An 18,912-nucleotide genomic window follows, 5' to 3' on the forward strand; every position below is an offset into this window, starting at 1 on the left:
GCTGAGGCTCATCTTTGGCATGTGTTTCATTCAAAAGAAGTTCATCTTCCCAGAAAGACAGTGTTCCTATTAGGTGGGTGTGGACTGAACATGGCCTGGGAGGAAGAGATCCAGCCATGTAAGATGTGTTGGGAGCAGTGTGTTTCTCAGCTGGCAAGCCCTGGGCTGGAGAGGTGTCACATGAGGACAATTCAGGATGGAAGGGAAGAATCTCTAGGTATTAGAAACTTCACTGCAATAAAACAAAGAAAATCTGTACCACGCCCGTCTCTGATGTTCTGTACTCCTTATTTGCCTTCCACAACAAATCTCTCTGTATGTATCTATATATAAGTTGCACAGTTTCACAGATTTACTTTAAAATTTGAAAAAAGGGTTGCCAACCAGAAAAGACTGAGAAATGCTACCTTAGGCTCAAGTTTGTGCTTGGGTTAACTGACTTACCATCTAAGCACAGATAACTAGCACAGATAGAAATGCTCATCTAGACAACCTGTACATATCGCTTGTATCACAAATTTTTGACCTAGAAGAATTTTTCCTGGGCAAAAATACCTGTGGCTAGGTGGCCACAATCAAAACTGTCTTTCAGGGAGTTAAAGGAGAATAATAAACTTGAATGTACCTGCTGTTACAGGGACAAGCTTTTGTCTGGCCAAACTGTGCAGTTAATGAAGTTCAAGGGAGTTCAGAGGCATACACCACTGAAGCTACATTGAAGCATCTGACCTGGGACTGAACATGGTCTCTTCAGTATATGCAAATTTTCTTCATTGGTCCTGCCCATAACTTCTAATTTGTTTTTAATTCTACTAAAGAAGGAAATAAACTTGTCCTTGCAAAATTGTCATGGCTCTTCTGATTTGGGGTGTTGCAGGGTGTAGTTAATACTCTGAAAAGGCTTTGGGATTCCTGGATGAAAGGTGAGATGAAAGAAGTGTACTGTTATTATTGTTTTAGGGGAGGAATCATGCTACTGGCTAAGCCTTTGTCACTGAGACTTGCTGGACTTGTTTGTTCTGACTTGCCTGTGACTCCTTGCTTTCCTAATTTGGGTGATAAAGTCTCAAGTCTGCTGAGATGCTGCACATTGTGTTGTGGTGCTCGGGACAGCACATTTCCCAGGCAGAAGGGCTCCTCACTGACCTCTTGCTGGTACCCAGGGGTGAGTGCAACAGAGTGATCTGACTTGTCGCTTGGCAACTTGAGCGGTATGGCTCTATAATGTGTGGATTTGTGGGGCAGTTTCTGGGCTTTGAGTGGGGAGCGAGGAGAATGGCACTAACTCAGACTTCTCGTATGACTTGAGCTGCCTTCTGAACATTGCTGATCCTTCTGATGCTTCCTTCTCACCCAAAATACATTTGTCTTTCAAGAATTCCCTGGGCTCCTCCACAACAAATCAAGGTGGTCTCTGGACCCCGAGGTTGAAAACGGGGGCCAGGTGAGGGTCCTTCTACTGCTGTCTAACTGTGCCCCTCGTGCTTCCCCATTTAGGGCATGCTGCAGGGAAGACAGCTGAGATTACAGCATGATGCATTAGGTGAGTGGGGTAAAGTAGTAAAAGTAGCTTCTTCTGCTCATGTTGATTTTCAGCGGGGCTTTGTATGCAGGGAGCAAAGTGTTAATCTGTGCAGGATCTGCCTGGAGTCGTACCAAACCTGGCACCAGACCATTTCACCCACCCTACCTTGGAATGAAAGTCAGACTGAAGAAACCAGGCAGATTTTAGCTGACTGTCTAGTATCTCACTTCTGGAGTAGATTTCAACCTGTCAAAGGGGGAGGGAGGCAGAGCATTTTTCAGAGGCTGAAAAGCAGAGGCCTATTGCTGTATTCTGGAACTGATGAATGAACAGAATAAGGCACCAATCTATGACCAATCCATCTGGAAGTGAAAGTCTGAGGAGTAGAAGAGGAGGTAGAAGTTGCAAAACCTTACTCTTAACTGGTAGCAATCAGTGGCCAAGTACTTAATATTTCCCTTAAACTGGGATGGCTTCTCCCACCCTCATGCAGATTGTAGTGTCCTTATGTAGTGAGCAGCCCTGCTAATTCCTCTAAAGCTTGTTGCAGAACAGGGGACTCTTTCTGAGATGTTGGCTGGGGCAATAGACTGTAGAAAGACTGTTTTTTAGCAAGGCTTTTATAGTTGTCGGCTTTACAGCACAGATTCTTGTATTAGAATAACATGCTGGCTCTGTCCCAGTGATCTACCTCCAAAAAACCCTATGCAGAACAGCTTGTTGAGGAACGAGAAGTGTTTTGTTCTGATTGCAAAGGTGATCAAATAATCAGGGAAGGCTGTATGGAGCAGCATTTTGGCAGTGTGGAAATCTAGTTACCCATGAGGGCTGGATTAATATATTTTGAAGACTGAACACCACCCTTGAACATTCCTACAAGTAACAGGAACAGAATTGGGAGCTGTCAGCTTTGGACAGCTAAAGTAAGCTGCTGGGAAGCAGGAAGGCCTTGGAGTTAAATTGTTAAGGGGAGAAGCTCAATTTGTGAGTGGCGAAGATATTATCTGGCTGCGGAGGGGTGGCATGCAGCACCTACTGTCTTTGGGATGTGTAAGGGTGTGGGGAGATGAAGCTGATTCAGCATGACACATAGGAGAACACACACATTGTTTCCCTCGGCAGATCCTTTCAGCGTTCAAGTCCTGTGTCGGAATTGCTTTGGGAGAAGTCAACAGCTGAATGACTGAGCCTGGTATCTAGCAGACCTCATCCAAATGAGGGTCTTGCCATGCTTCCACAGGCAGTGGCCAATTTTTGTTTGGTTCAACACCCAAAAAAGCAGAAGAATGTCCCGTTTGTAGAAGGGTATGTGCTGGATATGCTGGAAGAGTGGAGGAGAAGTGGTGGGTTGGTGGGATTGCTTACAATGCTTGTGACAAAGATGGGAGTAGAATCTTTGTCTTGCTCATGTGGCCCTGTGTTTTTACTGTGGGACACCTGGGGTTAACCAGGTGTGCTTAGACTGCTGCTGTTCCCAGCCAGCCTGCCAATATTGGTAGCTTCGGGGACATAGTCTGGATTTTCAAATTGCATTTACTAGTCCAGCAGATTATTCAGTTGTCTCATGAATAGGTCCCATTTCTAGGAAGAGTGATTATAACGTGCCTGAATTGATGTTAGAATGGGAAATGACGCATGACTTGAAGCCTGGAGAGACCCTGCTCAGCAGAGTTCCCCATGGACACGCAGCTGCCCTGCTCTGCTGAGCACCTGTGCAGCCCATGGTCTGCCTCTGTGCCTCTGTGCCTCTCTGGAGATTGTGGTGTCTGTGAGCAGGGGTTGGGCTAAATTAATTGCAGAAAGACAGCAGTGGATAAGGTAGCGTAAGGGAAGAGGTCGCATATTTCCTTCTGTGCAGAGGTTAGCAAAACACTTCCAGCAAATAGTTTGTCCCCAAAAAACGTAGTTTGGATCAAGCTAACAGTGCTAGCAAATCTAGGTCAGAGCTGCTATAAGGACTTAGCTTAAAAAGCCAAAAAATGGTAAGGGTAGATTCTCAAAATAGAACAGGGTGGTTGGTTGTGGCGTATGCAGTGGCTAGGGCCCTTTCCAAGGGCACGGGTTATATAGTTTCACTTTCTCTCCCTGTCTGAACAGCCATTTCACAAAGATCATCTGTCTTCTGGTACAGTTATTATTGAGGCTTTTGCCATTGTGCAGTAGAAGAGCCCAACTAGAAGAGATGGAGAGAAGTTCAATATAGTGAATCAAATCCTGTTCAGCAGAGGTGGGAGCTGAACTTGAATTGCTTATGTTGTGAGTGAGGGTGGTAACCTTTAGAGAGTTTGGTACAGGGTGAGAGAGGAGGAACAACTTATCACCTGTGTATTCTGCTCGTCTTTTTGATTTTGGATAAACCTTCCAAATGGAAGGCAGAGTTTGTTTTGGGTTGATCAGAAATACAATCTGAGATTCTATCGGTTCTCTCCATTTTGGTTTCATAAGGAAACCCAGACAATTCTAGCTGCGTTCAAATTTCAATATGATTTTTCTTCCTAATGCAGCAATAAGCATTAACCTAGCTTTATTTCTTGCTGTATTTCACTTGTTTTTGAGATTTCCTGCATCAAGGCTTTTTTTTCTTAATTAGGAAAATTGTATTGTGTTTAACATAACTGCATTCTACATAAACATAGCTATTTCCAAAATAATTCATTTTGAAAGGTTGAAGTGAAGTTTAGCAATAATGTTTTTTTTTTTCCAATGTGGAATAATGCATCAAAATGCATTCTTTGGCTCAGAGCCAACGGATTATAAAATAGGAGACTAATAGTTTGCTTTTCCAGACCCAACTGAACAGTAATAAGAATTTGTCAGATGCTCCTGTCCCCTGGGTTGTCTTGGGCTCCTTGGGAATGAAGCTTGTTTTAAATGGGACCAGTGATTGCTGGAGGAGGTCTATGGTTCGTTCACAGACTCACCAAGACAAGCAGTTTTGCATTGAACTAAAATATCTCAGACTCGAAGCTTTTTGCTAACTCACTGCAGATTGACAGCTGCCAGGCACCAACTGGAGGAGGTAGTTCTGAGGAAAATCACTTCTCTATTAAACAGTACCTGTTTGCCTTGAGAAGAAAGAAGGGATGCATCTCTACAGGTGAAGGGGATCTGATGCTGTCTGCCTTTATCAGCAGCACGGAGGATGAGTGTTTCCACGGCCAGGGATCACTGCTGGAGGGAGCAGTGTTTTTGGTTGAGCTGGAGCAACAGATGGCATCACCTGGAGCTGACATCCAGGCAAAAGTGCAGAGAAGGCCATGAACAAGTCCCATACCTGAACAGGGGTATCCCTCTGCCACTGAAACATTTAATGAGGGAGCTGGATGTCCGAGGAACAGGAATCCCTGTCTGTATTGGTTATTCCAGTAAAACACAACAGTCCTGCTCTCTGTGGTGTACTAACAAAAAGGCTATGGGAGCGAAGGAGCCAGCTGGGCGCTGCTGGAAGTGTTTGCTACTCTAACACCAACAGTACCTGCTTGGAATTGCCTGCCCTCAAACTGTTTTTCAGAGAGTAAAGGATAGTTGTTGTGCTGTCAAAAAGGGCCATCTCTTCCCTGATCTCAAGCCAATTGCTGGAATGGTGGCAAAAGACTGAGCTTTCTCTGTACACCTAAAAACAGGAGAGTTTTCCCAAGCCCTCTGCATGGCTGGTGACTAGCATGTCTGATAAAGAAGTGAACAGAAAATTGGGGACTGCTGAGCTGGATCCTGCGCTCATGCAGCATGGCTGAAGGATACGTACAGGCGGTTGWACACTATTGGAAACCTGGCACTTGCCCTGCTTGAGAGATTCTGGTACTGTTCTGGTACTGATCTTCAAGACTGGAGTTTCCCAGGACTTCTGATAAAGGGAGGAAAGGTGGAAAGGGAGGGCAAACTATTCGAGGTTTGAAGAAGTGCTTGTGGAATATACAAATAGATTCTATACAACTATATGAAAAGACTTCCTTTAAGCTGTTTTTCTAAATCCTTTTAAAGCAAAATCAGCATCAGAAATTCAAAAAGTATTTGATTCCTCATTTCCCACATTTCTATTTCCCCCAGTGCTTCGGCAGTTCCTAAAGTATCCGTTTCCCCTGGTTCTGCCCCGTGATGCCTGTGGAGAGCAGGCAGTTGTGAAATGCTGGGGAAAAGGGTCTGTGCTGCCCATTTGGCACCATGAAAGGAAACAGAGGCAGGCTGCAGTGCAGAACAGCCCCTGGCAGAGCACAAGTCCCGCAGGCAACCATACATTTGTTTTTCAAGTGCTTGTCTTAAGCTTTTGTAGCTTAGGCATAAGGCCACACCTCCAGTTCAAAGAAGCCGGTGGTTATGAAATGAGAGTACGGTTGCCTTGGTATCTGCAGAGTTGGCCGTATGCCATCAGGGCTGCGCTGCATGCTGTCAGTGCCGAGAGCAAAGGAGGAATGTTGTTCTGATGCTGTTCAGGCATGAGGTGCGCTGCAATTTGAAAGAGAAATCATGAGCTGTGAGATGAGGATGGGGGTGCCCCAGGGGAGACTGCAGGATGGTGAAGAAACAGAGGCAGGGCAGTCCTAGAAGTCTTTGGTTTTTGTCTGCACCTCTGCATCTTTTGGAGCCTCAGGGGTCATGGATGACATATATGGTAAAGGTCTGGATGGGCAGGTGTCAAGGTCTCCATGGAACCAGTTCTGCTCCAGCATCTGCATGTCATGTGCTCACTGCAACCTGTAGTTTCCAAAGAAATCTCAGACAGCCTGGGTTTGAAACTGCTCTTCAGAGTCTGCTTTGCAGAGCCTCCTTGCCATCAGAGAACGGATCCAATCTAGTGGGAAGATGACTAGATTTGGGGAAAACTTGGGCTATGCATTGCCAGAACAGAGCTTTTCCCAACAAAGCAGGCACGACAGGAGGAGAGGAACCAGCCTTGTCCTTAGCATGCACTGCTGAAGCAGAAGGCTTGATCCTGGCCACCTGTCCTGTGTATTCCTGCACCCAGCAGTGACCTGCGGTTGCAGTGCTGGCCAAAGCTGCCCTGTTCAACTTTTCCCTTCCAGTACACCGCCAGCTTGAGAGTGTTAAAACTTTCCTGTTTTCCTTCTTAAGCAGAGGGCTAGGACGCCTGCTAGTCCTCCCATTAGGCAAAAACAAGCTTTTGCTTTTGCTTGGCACTGTTGCTCTCTGGGCAGAGTGTACAACCCCCTCGCTCTCCCACTGCTCCATTATCTTTTGCTTTGGGTTCACATATCACCTCCTCATCTTCACTGCCTGTCTGCCCCCTTGGTTGTGTTGGACCACCAGACTCCTGGTGTCTGCCTGCTCATGTTCTGCCTTTTCCAGCCCCCATCTTCTGAGCTTCAAGTGCACACTTGAGCCAAGTTCCTGGCCCTTTCACTGTTCTTACTGGCTTTTAGCAAGTCAATAAGTCTGGCTCTTGTTGCCATATCATGTTACGTGCGTGTAGTCGTTTCTCTCCCTTTTTTCAGATTGTCTGGCAGGAGACAGGATAATGTCTAGCAATGTATTTATCATTTTGATATGATGAAGCCCAAATGCTACTGGAGACTGCTAAATGTTGCTACTCAGGCCAACTAAACTCTGTTTTGCATTGCATCTCTGGTGGTGTAGAATATCTTTCGTGCAGAAGTTATTTAATCAGTCATGAAACGTTAGACTTGCGTTCAGTGTAAATATCTGCTTGGGCAGTCAGCTGCACTAGAAATCTGTGTAATATTTCCTGATGAGAAGTTGCCTCTACTTAGCAATATTGGTCTGCCCTACTCTAGGCTTTTCTCAGAGGTACACGAGAGGCAATGGAGGAAAGTAGGTGCAAGGGAAATTATGACTAAATGTAAGGAAAAAAGTTTTTGCCACGAAGGTGATCAGATGCTGGACCAGGGCCCTAGAGAGGCTGCGGGTTCTCCATCCTTGGAGATATTCAAAACTTGACCAGATAAAGCCTGGAGCAACCTGTTCTAGGAGACCCTTCTTTGAGCAGGAGGCCAGATCCTGAGCTGCAGAGGGTCCTTTCAGCCTGTGAGTCTGTGTCAGGAGGGCTGAGCGAAGTGCAGCGGGTATGGTTTGGTTCAAGACTTGCTATTGTGTTTGTGACAAAGTTGAATTTCTCCATATTTTCTTTTCCAATGCAGATATTGATCCAGCTGGACACAGCAATGAAACCTATGGAGCCGTGGAAGATAGCAGTCATCACTTTGTCAGTGGTGTTGGGTTTGGCCCTTGTCATTGGCTTGATCGCGTATGTTTTGTGCAATGGTAAGTGTACTTTTCTTTTTTTTTTTCTTCTCCTGTCACAAGACATTGTATATCTGTTGCACTTGCTAAATGGTCCTGCCTGATTATGAAAGGATGAAGTTCACCCCCTGTGCATAAAATCCGCATGAGAAAACCTATCCGGATTCTATTAAAGTTCTGTGTTAGCTACAAAACCTTAAAGAATACTTAAACTATCATTTACCTGAAATGAGGAATTCAGTTTTGTCAGTCTTTGTTTCTTCTGGCTCCCTGCTGCCTGTGCTGGTGGTTAGTCAATAGTCAGCAGTCTTCTGTGTAAGCCAGGGCCGTGTCTAGCAGTTGGCCCATGCAGAGCAGGCTCAGTCTTGGACAGGTTTTTTGCAGAGACTGAACCTGGCACCTCTAGGAGATTCCAGAATGAGAAAGAGAGAAGAGGTTTGGGCTTCCTGGAGCCCAAGCATCAGTCCTGGTTGGTGACGAACCAGTTTCAGTAGCCCTTCAATGAAGCCATCCCATTCCCAGGCTCTTGAGATACCTGGATGAGGGAATTTGAAATGCATTCCTGCTAGGACGGCACTGGCTGCTCTGCTGTCTCAGCTCGCTGAGACTCGAGGAGACAACAAATTACCTCTGGGCAGCAGATAAACCTGGCCAGGATATGCTGTAGCTCTCCTATTGCTCTAGCTCTGCCTTTTGCTAACTCTGCATTACAGGGATCCTCTTTGCCGTCCACTTCAAGGCCACATCTTAACCTTAAGCTGGTGACTTGAATGGGTACAAACAGCTCCGGGGAGCAACAGGATGACCCAGAGCCATTCTTCCCTGCGACACTGCTCAGAGCTTGGCTGAATTTGCGATTCCCTGCCTGATAGAGTCAGAGCTAGAGCCTGGCAGCCTGGTTTGGGCCGTGTTCTGTGAGGTGCTGTGCATGTCCAGACTGTAATGAAGACGGTCAATGATCTTTCCCTTTCTTCTCCTGTAGATCAGGACCGATATTACAATGCAACTTTCAAAATCTCCAATGTCCACTATGACCCTTACTACCAGAGACAAACCACTGAACAGTTCAGACACCTGAGCGAAGAGATTGAAACAATGGTAAACTAAGATCTTCCTCTGTTTCTGCCTGACCCATGGGGAAGAGTCCTGTGACTGTGGTTATAGTGGGCTATTCCTGGATCAAAGGGTTGGGAGCATGAGGAAAAGATGAAAATTAAACACTGGAGAAGCTGACTCTGTTCCTCAGCAATGCCATTCACCTGCATTTAGCTGCACGTGGTTGAGTCCACCATGCCTGTAACTGCCGACAGAGAAACTGTTAAGCCCTGGCAAGGGCTTAACTGGCAAGATTAAGCCCTAAACTTTTGGAAAGTTAAGGGGATTCCTTGGATGGAAAGGCTCCATTGGAGTCAATGGAAGATCAGCAGTGTTCATGCATATGGCCCTCAGTGCCATGGTATCTGTATATCTTGCAATTTATCTTCCCAGACTCATTAGAGGTAGGTTGGTGTGGTTGTTGGGCAGATGGGGAGAGAAACAGCACAGTGTGATGAGGGCTGAGATTGCGAGAGTATTTAAGTGTCTAGCTTTCCTTGAAATCATCAAGAATTAGATGCTTCACTACCGTTGGGAACTTGAGGCCTTTGTGGCTTGCCCACAGTTGCAGGGGATTTCTGTAGAGGGCAGCAAATGACCCTGTGCCTCCCTGCTTCCCTGCTGTGTGAGGTAGGACTTGTAAATGCAGAGCCATGGACATGTTCAGTGCAGGGATGGTGCCTGGCAGACCGTGTTTTTGATATGACATTGTGGGGGGCCCATGCCTTGTATAAACCGGAGATGGGTGAAGTGCTCAAGATGTGCTGCTGGCAGGTTGGATGCTGTGTGGTTTTTCTTTGCCTTTTAAAAGAGAGAGTGGGAAACTGAGATGGTGCAGAAGAGTCTCCAAAATTATTTTAGAGCTGGAGAAAATACAGTGTGGTGAGAAGGCCTTACATGGAGAAAATATTGAGGGGAAAAGTCCTGGCAACTCTTTTTTTCATTTAGTAAGTCAAGACTGCATGTCTTTCTGGTGATGTTAATGTTTTTTGGTTCAGCACCAAAAGGTGGACGGATCATGCAGCTACTGCTTCTCCACGCTGGAAACTCTGCAATCTTAAACTTAAAGCTTTGCTGTAGTGGGTTAATGATGCCTTGCTGACTGTGTGCAAGCAGATGGTACGCACATGCGCTGCCTGTCCCAGCAGCCCTACACTGCAACAGGCACCCAGAGAGCAAAGGGAGAGTGAAAGCTGACCCCTTGGCTGCTGCTTTTGGTGAATGCCAATTCTGCAATTGTCAGTGGAGATTTAGCTGTAGCTTGGGTAGAGTTAGAGATCTGAAGGCAGCTTCTCAGATTTTGGAGGCTCACAAGACTCTGTTTTATATGGAGAGCATGCATGCATTACAGATGCGTTTTTAACACACTCTTTTCCTTTAACAGATGTTCGGAATATTTAAGGCGTCCTTTTTGAGCAAAAGATACGTCAGGTCCCATGTTGTCAGTCTCAGGTAAGTAATATGAAGGTAAGGAAAGAGCAGAGATGAGAAATTTTCTTTCTTCCCTACTCCTCAACCACACAGAGGGTGCCTGCTTGTCTTGATTTTACCAGTAGGACAACTAAGTCTTGGCTGTTTGTCCCTCTCCCTTGGTGCTCACATTACAGAGGGCTCTGTCATCTTCAGAGGTCAACAGGGAGGAGAAATGTCACCTTGTACTTCTGGAAACTGATCCCCCCAACCCCAGTTCTCTGCGGTTTGTTTCAGTAACTGAATTACTACTTGATCCCAGCCTTCACTGTTCTGGTAGTCATGGGCATGAGAGATCCAGAGTTGGCTCCGTGTTCCACACCAGGCTTCCCGTGGATGTGGGGGCTGATATTTAACCCTCTGCATGGGGTACAGCAGGAGGTGGCCGCCCTTCTCCCCTTGTTGAAGGGGTCTGAAGGGATAAATGATTCCACTGTGAGATACCTCGATACAGACTGAGGAAGGGGAACAGTGGGACATATAGGTATAAATGTCCTATGGGAGGGCTTTTTAAGTGTTTCTTCTCTGTGCAGTACTTACACAGTGATAAGAGCCAGCACCTCCCTCTTCTTCTCATAGTTTTGGTTTGGAGTTGTTAAATCTGTAAAGCACCATTCTGCTGTTGAATATTTTTCTCTAGGCAGCAAAAAATGTCTTATTTCCTGCAAATGTCCTTCTCCACAGCACTGCTTCTGGGGTGTCTTGCTGTATCTGTCTCTAGATGGAAGTGAGACATTTCCTTAAACTGTCCAACATTGTTTTCCAGTGCTATTTTTGTCTTCTGCAAGCCTCGCGTACCGTGTATTAAATGAAATTGCAGAATTTGGGGGCTAGGCTTCAACCAATCTCTTTACACCTTTTAGGTTGACCAGATAGTGTTTTCTTCAAGCTTTGTTTCGCTGCAGATACCTTCTGTACAACTGGGTGTTAGGCCAGTTTAGCTGCACCTCTGCTGTCTTTGCCCCCAGACCTGGCTTGGTCTTCCTGTAGACTGTTAGTCTGAAGTATAGGGCTTAATGTTTTACACTAACAATGAATGATCATGCCTTGCTCTGGTAACTCAAAAAGCTAGCAAGGGTTTTGTCTCCAGTTCCTGTGGAGCAAACAACACTTCAGTAGAACCAGCCAATAAAGGGACAACTGACTTGGATGGGAAGAAATGCCGAAAGACTTTTTAATTTATGTGCATCTGGACTGGACCTTTTGAATGGCTGTTGGGAATGGCTTGTTGGGCACCTGCATTTTTTGAAGGGTTTGACCCTTTTTAACATTGTTCCTACTGCTCTGAGCTGCGTGGGGGCAAAATGGAACATTTCCTCCTCAGCTGCATTACTTAACTGCTCCCAGAAGGTCCCTTGGATCATTGTTATAGCATGAGCTGAGCCCTTTGCTACCAACTGACATATGTAGTCATCCTCCTTTTGCTGTGTGCAGCTATGCTATTCATTCTATGCATCTGTGCAGACCAGACCTGTTCTCGTACAAGGAAGGCAGATAATGAAAAATAAAACAAAGAGGATTAGTGGGCAAAGAGAGAATGACACCGCTGACTTTGTTGATGTTGGTTTGCAGCCCGGATCCTGGTGGAGTGCTTGCATATGTCGTTCTGGTATTTAAATTTGCCTCAACTGATAATGAAGCAGCAACCTGGGGTCACATCAACAGAGTGTTACGCAAAGGGCTGAAAGCAAGCACCGCGTTCTTGGAAGTTGACCAGTCTACCCTTAGACTCACAGGCAAGTGCCTTAGGTTTGTGTTTTTAGCTTGGAATTTGTTCCTCATACTTGGCTGTCCTCAGTGTGATGAGTTTCACTTTATTATGCAAACGTGTCACTGCTGTTTTCTTCTCCTGTCTCAAAATGGTAGTTTGGACAGGTCAGGTTGCCTTATTGGCTGACAGCCCAAGAGCCATGGCACAAGCAGTGATGTGAACAGAGCTAAGGCAGGCTGGCGCTCACTCATGTTAGCTCGAACTCTGCTCTGTGCGCTGGAGCTTCTGTCGCTGTGAAGGGACCTAGTTTCACTGAGCCAGGTTATGTCCCACCTAATTCACCAGAAGAAGGCCTGGCTCTGTAACTGTGGATTCACTGATGACTTTGCCTTCTGTTTTCAACATTCAACAGCAATGAAATGGTGACTGGTGACTTGCATTGCTCCCTGCTGAGCTTGCTAAAGCATGCAGGGAGCTGGAGGGGAGCCTGTAACTCCAGGTACCCAAATGCAGAGTCCTCAAGTCATTAAAAAACAAAAAATGCAGAGCTGAGATCATTTCCTTCCCTCTCACCTGCTGTTTTGCTTCCTCGTGTGAACAGATTGCTGTACCAAGGGTGTTCATAACCTAATCTTGAGCTTCCCAGGGCAACAGTCCTGTTTGGTGAATCTGTCATTGCCTACCATGAGAATCTGGCATGGAGAGTTTTTATTGGGAAGAAATCAGTACCATTACAATTTAGCTTTAGTCAATCACAGTACTGAAGACTTGTGAAGACTGTTTTGAGCACCTTGCTGTGCTTAATCTGAACAAATGCATATAGACTTTTACATCATGCACAGTGCCCAGCATATATAGATGGTACTTGGACCTATTTGCAGGCATCTGCTCTTGTTCACCTCTGAGCTAAGGCAAGAAAAGTGCTTTCTTTGGCCTTATATTTTCAGTGATGGACAGAAGCTTAACTGAACTTCTCCAACAGAGCACATTTCTCCTATTATGCTATTGTCACTCCACGCAACAGTCCAAGCCATTTTGTTTATATTTGCTGGGTACAGGAAGGGCATCTGTGCTGGTTCAGGTAGGAGCATAAGATATACTCACTGTGTTTTGTTTGTTTTTCATTTCAGAGCTGAATAAGGAAAAGGGAGAAAACCTTTTAAACAACTGTAAGTACAAACACTTTATTAAAATTAGTCCAGGGACAACTTTTAAAAATTGCTAGAGCAGTGGATAATGCATGAGCCAGGGAGGACTCGTCCTGTTTTCTTGCAGTTATATTGACTCTGTAGTGTTTGGAATATTAGGCTTTTGAACTTCTAGGGGGTGGGCAGCTCTTTCTTTGACTTTAGCTATGGAAAGTAGGTTCCTTAGAGGCATGGAAATGGGCTGCCCTTGGCAAGCTTTGCATGAGGACCACAGCTGCTGCGAGCAGGGTCTTGGCTCATGGCACTCTGCTTCTTGTTGGCAAAGCAGAGGAGTTCTTACACTGCTGGCAAATTTGTCATTCTTCTCTTCCAATGCTGCTTTGCTTGTGTGTCTAATGATAGCTGCCTGGAAGAGAAGGGTTGTTGCCTTGCTCGTGCCCTGCATGGAGGCTATGGCCCTTGCTGGTCCCATGCAACCAGCTGTTGCAGGAGATCAGAGGCAGTGCACAGCAATGAAGGACATGGGGCTGGACATGAGCTATCTGGGGAGCTGTAAACAGCTCTAGCAGCAGCAGCATGTCCTCTTTCCTCCTTCCAAAGAGTCTTTTATCCATTGTCAAGGCTGACCTTGAGGTGACCTGACAAAATCTGTTTCTTTTTTTTCCCCCCAAACTACTCCTTAGCAATTCGGTGGCACTCTAGAAGGATCTACTGACCGTGTTCATCTTGCCTTACCTATACAGTTGGGATTTTACAAGTGATGGGAATAATGCCTGTACTATTGAGTTCACAGGGTTGTGACAGTGTCTTCTGCATGTTTTGATGTTGGGGTGCGTGTGTGTTAAAGCATAGAGCTGTCTTGGCCCGGTGACTGTTTATATGGGGATTCCTCCATGTTTTGGTACTCCAGACTTTTTAACAAGTCTTTATTTTTTTTTAAATACTAAGGGTGTGGGGTTTTTTTTCCATGCAGTAACATGAGAGCTTTAACTGCTTTAGATGAGACTCGGATGCCGTTCATGTGAAGGCTGTATGAGTGTAAATGCTTAGGTTAATTATCGGTACATGCATATGTCTTGGCTGTGCCTAATAATCTGTGTGAATGAGCATGTGTGCACAGGCCCATTAAAGGGTATTTGTATATTATGTTTCCCTTTCTACAACCATAGTCACATATCAACCAAGGTGAGGTTTGTAGAGAGGCAATATTTTTTTTAAGTAAACAGTTGCAAAACAAACAGTCTGCTGGATATAAAACTCACATGGGAAAGAGCTTGTGTGCCTGACAACTGCCTTAATGAAAAGGTATTAACTCTTCTACCAAGCTGTTTGCCCCATGTCCATCCTGAGACCCTTGTGACCATGACGTCTCATTTCCCTGCTATCAGAGGTACTGCTGTAGCTGAAGGTTGTCACTTGACAACCCTGCCCTGTTACAACCCCACCAGCAGCCATGTGGGCCCATCCAAAGCAAGACCCTGATCTCCTTGAACCTGAATGACAGGTAAAGCAAAGCTGCCCTCTCTTTGGCAGGCTGTGGGATAAGGAGGCAGATGACCTCCTTCTCGGGAGTGGAGCGAATAGCTGGTGGTCAGCTCGCACGGGATGGGGAGTGGCCTTGGCAGGCCAGTATTCAGCTTGATGGGATCCATCGCTGTGGCGCATCGGTGATCAGTAATACGTGGCTGCTGACTGCAGCCCACTGCTTCAGAGGGTAAGTCACTGGCACCTTTTTGGCCCTGCAGGTTTTGGGACTGTTGGGTGTTCTAATAGGACCTTATGTGGCCTACTGATGTTGGTATCTGCTGAAGCATAATGCTGTTCAACTCTGCTGTTTTCCTTAGATGACATGTAGCATTTTGATGCTTTATAGCAAAGCTAAGCTCTTTTGGGAATCTTGTTTTGTATGCCTGTGACTTAACCTCCAATCTCTTTCAGAGGAATAGACCCTCGGAGGTGGACTGCCAGCTTTGGGACTCTGCTGAGACCTCCAAAACAGAAAAAATATGTCCGAAACATTATCATTCATGAAGAATACAATGACCACGTCCATAACCATGAATATGATGTGGCTGTTGTGGAGCTTGCCTCACCTATTAAGTTCACGAGTGATGTGCACAGCGTCTGTCTTCCCGAAGCATCTCATGTCTTCCCGGACAATGCCTCCTGTTTTGTCACAGGTTGGGGAGCTCTGAGGAATGATGGTGAGTGTCTCTCCTTTTCCTGTGTCCTCCTACACGTGTATTGGAGAAGCCTTCTGTTAGTTTTTTGTTATTTGTTTATTCTGAGTTGATTAGACCTTCTTGTTTGACAGGCACATTTGCTAATGCTGTACTCATTGACTTTGCTCACTGCTTTTTTGGGACTTTTTGTTGGCAGCTGGAAAAAAATACAGGCTGGCCCTGCAGGAATAAGAGCAGCTTTTCTGTTGCTGTTTATATCATAGTGCCTGACTGCATTCGTTCATATCTTCTCACTGGCCTCATCCTCTGGCTTTCACACTCATGCAAGTTCTTTGCCCTCCAGCTTTGTTGGTCATAGGTGTATCATAACTGTTTTGGTCAGTTATTCTCTCTTCAGTCTTCGTTCAGGCTCCAGTTCATCAAATGACTTGAGAATGACCTTCATTTCAAATTAGTCAGTGTTAAAGATTTGAGACCATGCTCAGAGCTAGAAGTGTGCTAATGAGAGCCACTTGACTAGAAGCTGTGTGTTGTGTTAGGCCCTTGCTGTGCCTAGTAATTGTCCAAAGCCACATTCCAGTTAACTGAGTGGCTCTTTTCACTGTCTTCAAGGGCATATCTTGTGGCCTACAGCTGGGAATTGAGCACTGAAACAAGTACAAAAAATCCCTTCACAGATATGCCCATTATGTTAAACAGCATCCGATGAGGATGGAAGATGAAGAAAGGGTTGTGTTTGGGACAAGTGAAGGACTTTAGGAGAAAAGAAATTTCTTATTCCTGAGACCTTGGATATCTCCCTTTATTGTCTGAAGTGAGAGAAAAGCTGTTAGGAAAATCTGGTTACTTGTAATTCCCATGAGCTTTAGGTGGCAAACCCTGTGTGCAAATCCTAAAGCCGCTTTTCCTTGTAGGCTATAGTGTTAATCAACTTCGACAAGCAGAAGTGAAAATTATAAGCACCAGGATTTGTAATACGAGGCAAGTGTACCATGGAATGATAACACCTGGAATGCTATGTGCAGGATACTTAGAGGGGCAGGTGGATGCCTGCCAGGTAAGTGTCACCTTATGTAATCGTAGAAATGAAATGGTAGGCTGGGTGGGAGGTGATACTTCCTGGTAAAGAAATCACAGAATCGCAGAATGGCTGAGGTTGGAAGGGACCTCTGGAGATCATTTAGTCCAACCCCCTGCTCCAGCTGGGTCACCTAGAGCAGGTTGCCCATGATTCTGTCCAGATATAAACCTGCTTTGGAAAACCTTGATTAAGTTATGGGGTTCAAGATCTTGACTGATGTAAATTAATGGCTTCATTGCTCCTGGGCTGAAGTCTGTGCTTCTGTACATGATTTTTGCATATAATACACGTGAGAGAATGCAGACATGAGGGTGTGGAATTGGAGAGACTGAATTAGGCACAAGCTGTCACCCTGTCTTCTCCATAAACAGTGTGGAGGTTGCATTATATCTATAGTCTAGAGTCAGAAATATCTATCCCTTGTAACAGAACATAATGGTTTGATGCTTTCTGCATTTGTGAAGTGAGCACCATTTGCTCTCTGTTTGCCTGCTGATGTTTCTCTCCTTAGGGTGACTCTGGTGGGCCACTGGTGAACGCAAACTCCAGAGGAATCTGGTATCTCGTGGGAATAGTGAGCTGGGGAGACGAATGTGGCAAGCTAAATAAACCAGGAGTGTACACACGAGTGACTTACTATCGAGACTGGATCGCCTCCAAAACGAACGTCTGAAACCTGCAGTGGGTTAAGCTCTGCAGGCCGTTTGTAAGGCTATTCCTCTGACACATTCTGCTCTGTGGTTACCTTCTAATTGGCTGCTGGCTTAGCTTGTGGTGACGTATCAAGTGCCAGCAAGCTCAGGGTGGTCTAGGACTTGAAATTGCTTTGGCCTACAGCCAGAGAGGAACAGACTCGATCTGTATGACCAGGAGCTGTTTGTTCAGGAAGTACTCTGCTGAAGGGGCAGCAACCTTGGCCTCTATGCCCTGTGCTTCCCCTTTTCACTGTGACCAAATGTTTTGGCAACTGCTTTTGTACCCAGGCAAAACACTTGAGCTCAATGATTGTTCACCAGCATCCTAGACAAGTTGTAACTGAAATGTGGAGCATCCGTTTGTTGTGCGTTCTCAAGGCTTCATCTAGCTGTAGGTGAGCTAGAATCAAGCCCCGGACTCAACTGCTGGACTCGAGACTAAAAAACAATTTTCTTTCACACCAGTCTATTGTCATATAATATTTGATTGAATTTCCATTTTAAAACTCTGTGTTGTATGGTTCTGAATAAAAGTCCTGTTGGCTTTTTGTGCAGTGTGGAGGATTGTAACAATCTCAGCTGGACCACTGCAAAACAAATGACAAACCAACCTGCTTGGTCTTGTGAGTGGTGTTCCCAGGTTTTTATAAGTTAACTTCAGCTACTTCAGTGTATCTTCAGCTACATCCTCAAAAACTGGCCTTTGTGCCATGGTGGAAATCCAGTAGTGGGGGAACTGTCTCCCTCAGGACAGGGCAGAACTTCAGTCTGGCCCTGGAATCAGTGTAAACATCTCTTCTTGCAGGAAGTAACTGCCTGTGTCTCATTGCCAGACCATAGCTAATCGGTCTGATCACAACCATGCAAGCATCCTCCTCTTTCTAATTTGATGTTTTCAGGAGCCCGTGTTTCCACCAGCCATGGTGGAACCACCAGCATGTCTTGGCCCCCGCCTACACCTTAGCAGCAAAATGCACCCATCCCTGGTGAGGATGCTTTCCCCAGTGTGTACGCAGATCCTTTCCAATGCTTTGTATGGATGCTGATCTTGACAACAGCAAGGGTTGTGGTCTTTGAATCACTACCTACCTAAAACACGTGCTTTCTTTCCCTTTGTGGTCAGAAGAGAAAGAAAACAGCAAGGGAGATGCCAGCCACACAGCCAAGGCCTGCAGCTGGTCCAGTGTGGCAAGCAGGCAGGTAACTTGTGCTGGACTAGAAGAGGCCAAGAGCAGGCTCTTGGCATCCTCATGGTCAGAAGATCTGGGGGCAACAACCCCTCAGGGATCAGTCATGATGAAAGCGGCATCTGAATTGAGTAAGAGTCAACTGATGTTGCAGGGTCAGTTCTAGCATGAAGGACAAGGGTCTGAAGCTGTTGTGTGTTCTACACTTGTATGTATTCTGGAAGACCTGCCGCTTAAAGTCTTCTGTCACGGAACTTCTCTTGTGCAACACTGTGAGCCCCAGTAACAAAACCTTGGTGGCTTGATTTTTATATAGGGCATAAAGTATAATACTGGTTCCATAGATCTGTTCAGCCCAACAAATCTCATTTTAGTCCCTGAAACATTATCTGTAGAGGATGCTTAAAAATGATGTATGACAGGTACATCTGAGTTTTTTGCCAGAAGCAATTATCTTAGCGGGACAGTGAGTAAAGTTGTGAGTCACAACAAAAAGCCTCCTTGCAAGATACCGTGAATTTCCAGTTCCCAAAGCACTTCAAGCTTGGTTTTTCAAAGGGCATAATGGTTCCTGCTGCATTTGCTTGTAATTTGGGGCCTA

The 18,912-nt window shown here is 45.6% G+C and overlaps 1 protein-coding gene across 1 annotated transcript; it reads left to right on the forward strand.

Annotated features, from left to right (window-relative positions):
* The first annotated feature begins 970 nt into the window (after positions 1–970).
* Positions 971–17,614, forward strand: LOC112974918 (transmembrane protease serine 11C-like). Its single transcript, XM_026084394.1, has 10 exons — positions 971–1,165; positions 7,639–7,762; positions 8,724–8,839; positions 10,221–10,288; positions 11,879–12,042; positions 13,148–13,186; positions 14,699–14,879; positions 15,104–15,369; positions 16,263–16,405; positions 16,941–17,614. Exons 1-10 carry the CDS (start codon positions 971–973, stop codon positions 17,100–17,102), a joined length of 1,458 nt encoding a protein of 485 aa, XP_025940179.1. The 3' UTR covers positions 17,103–17,614.
* Positions 17,615–18,912: the final 1,298 nt, after the last annotated feature.

The sequence above is a fragment of the Apteryx rowi genome, unplaced genomic scaffold (assembly GCF_003343035.1).
Source record: "Apteryx rowi isolate R43461 unplaced genomic scaffold, aptRow1 scaffold_639, whole genome shotgun sequence".
NCBI lineage: Eukaryota > Metazoa > Chordata > Aves > Apterygiformes > Apterygidae > Apteryx > Apteryx rowi.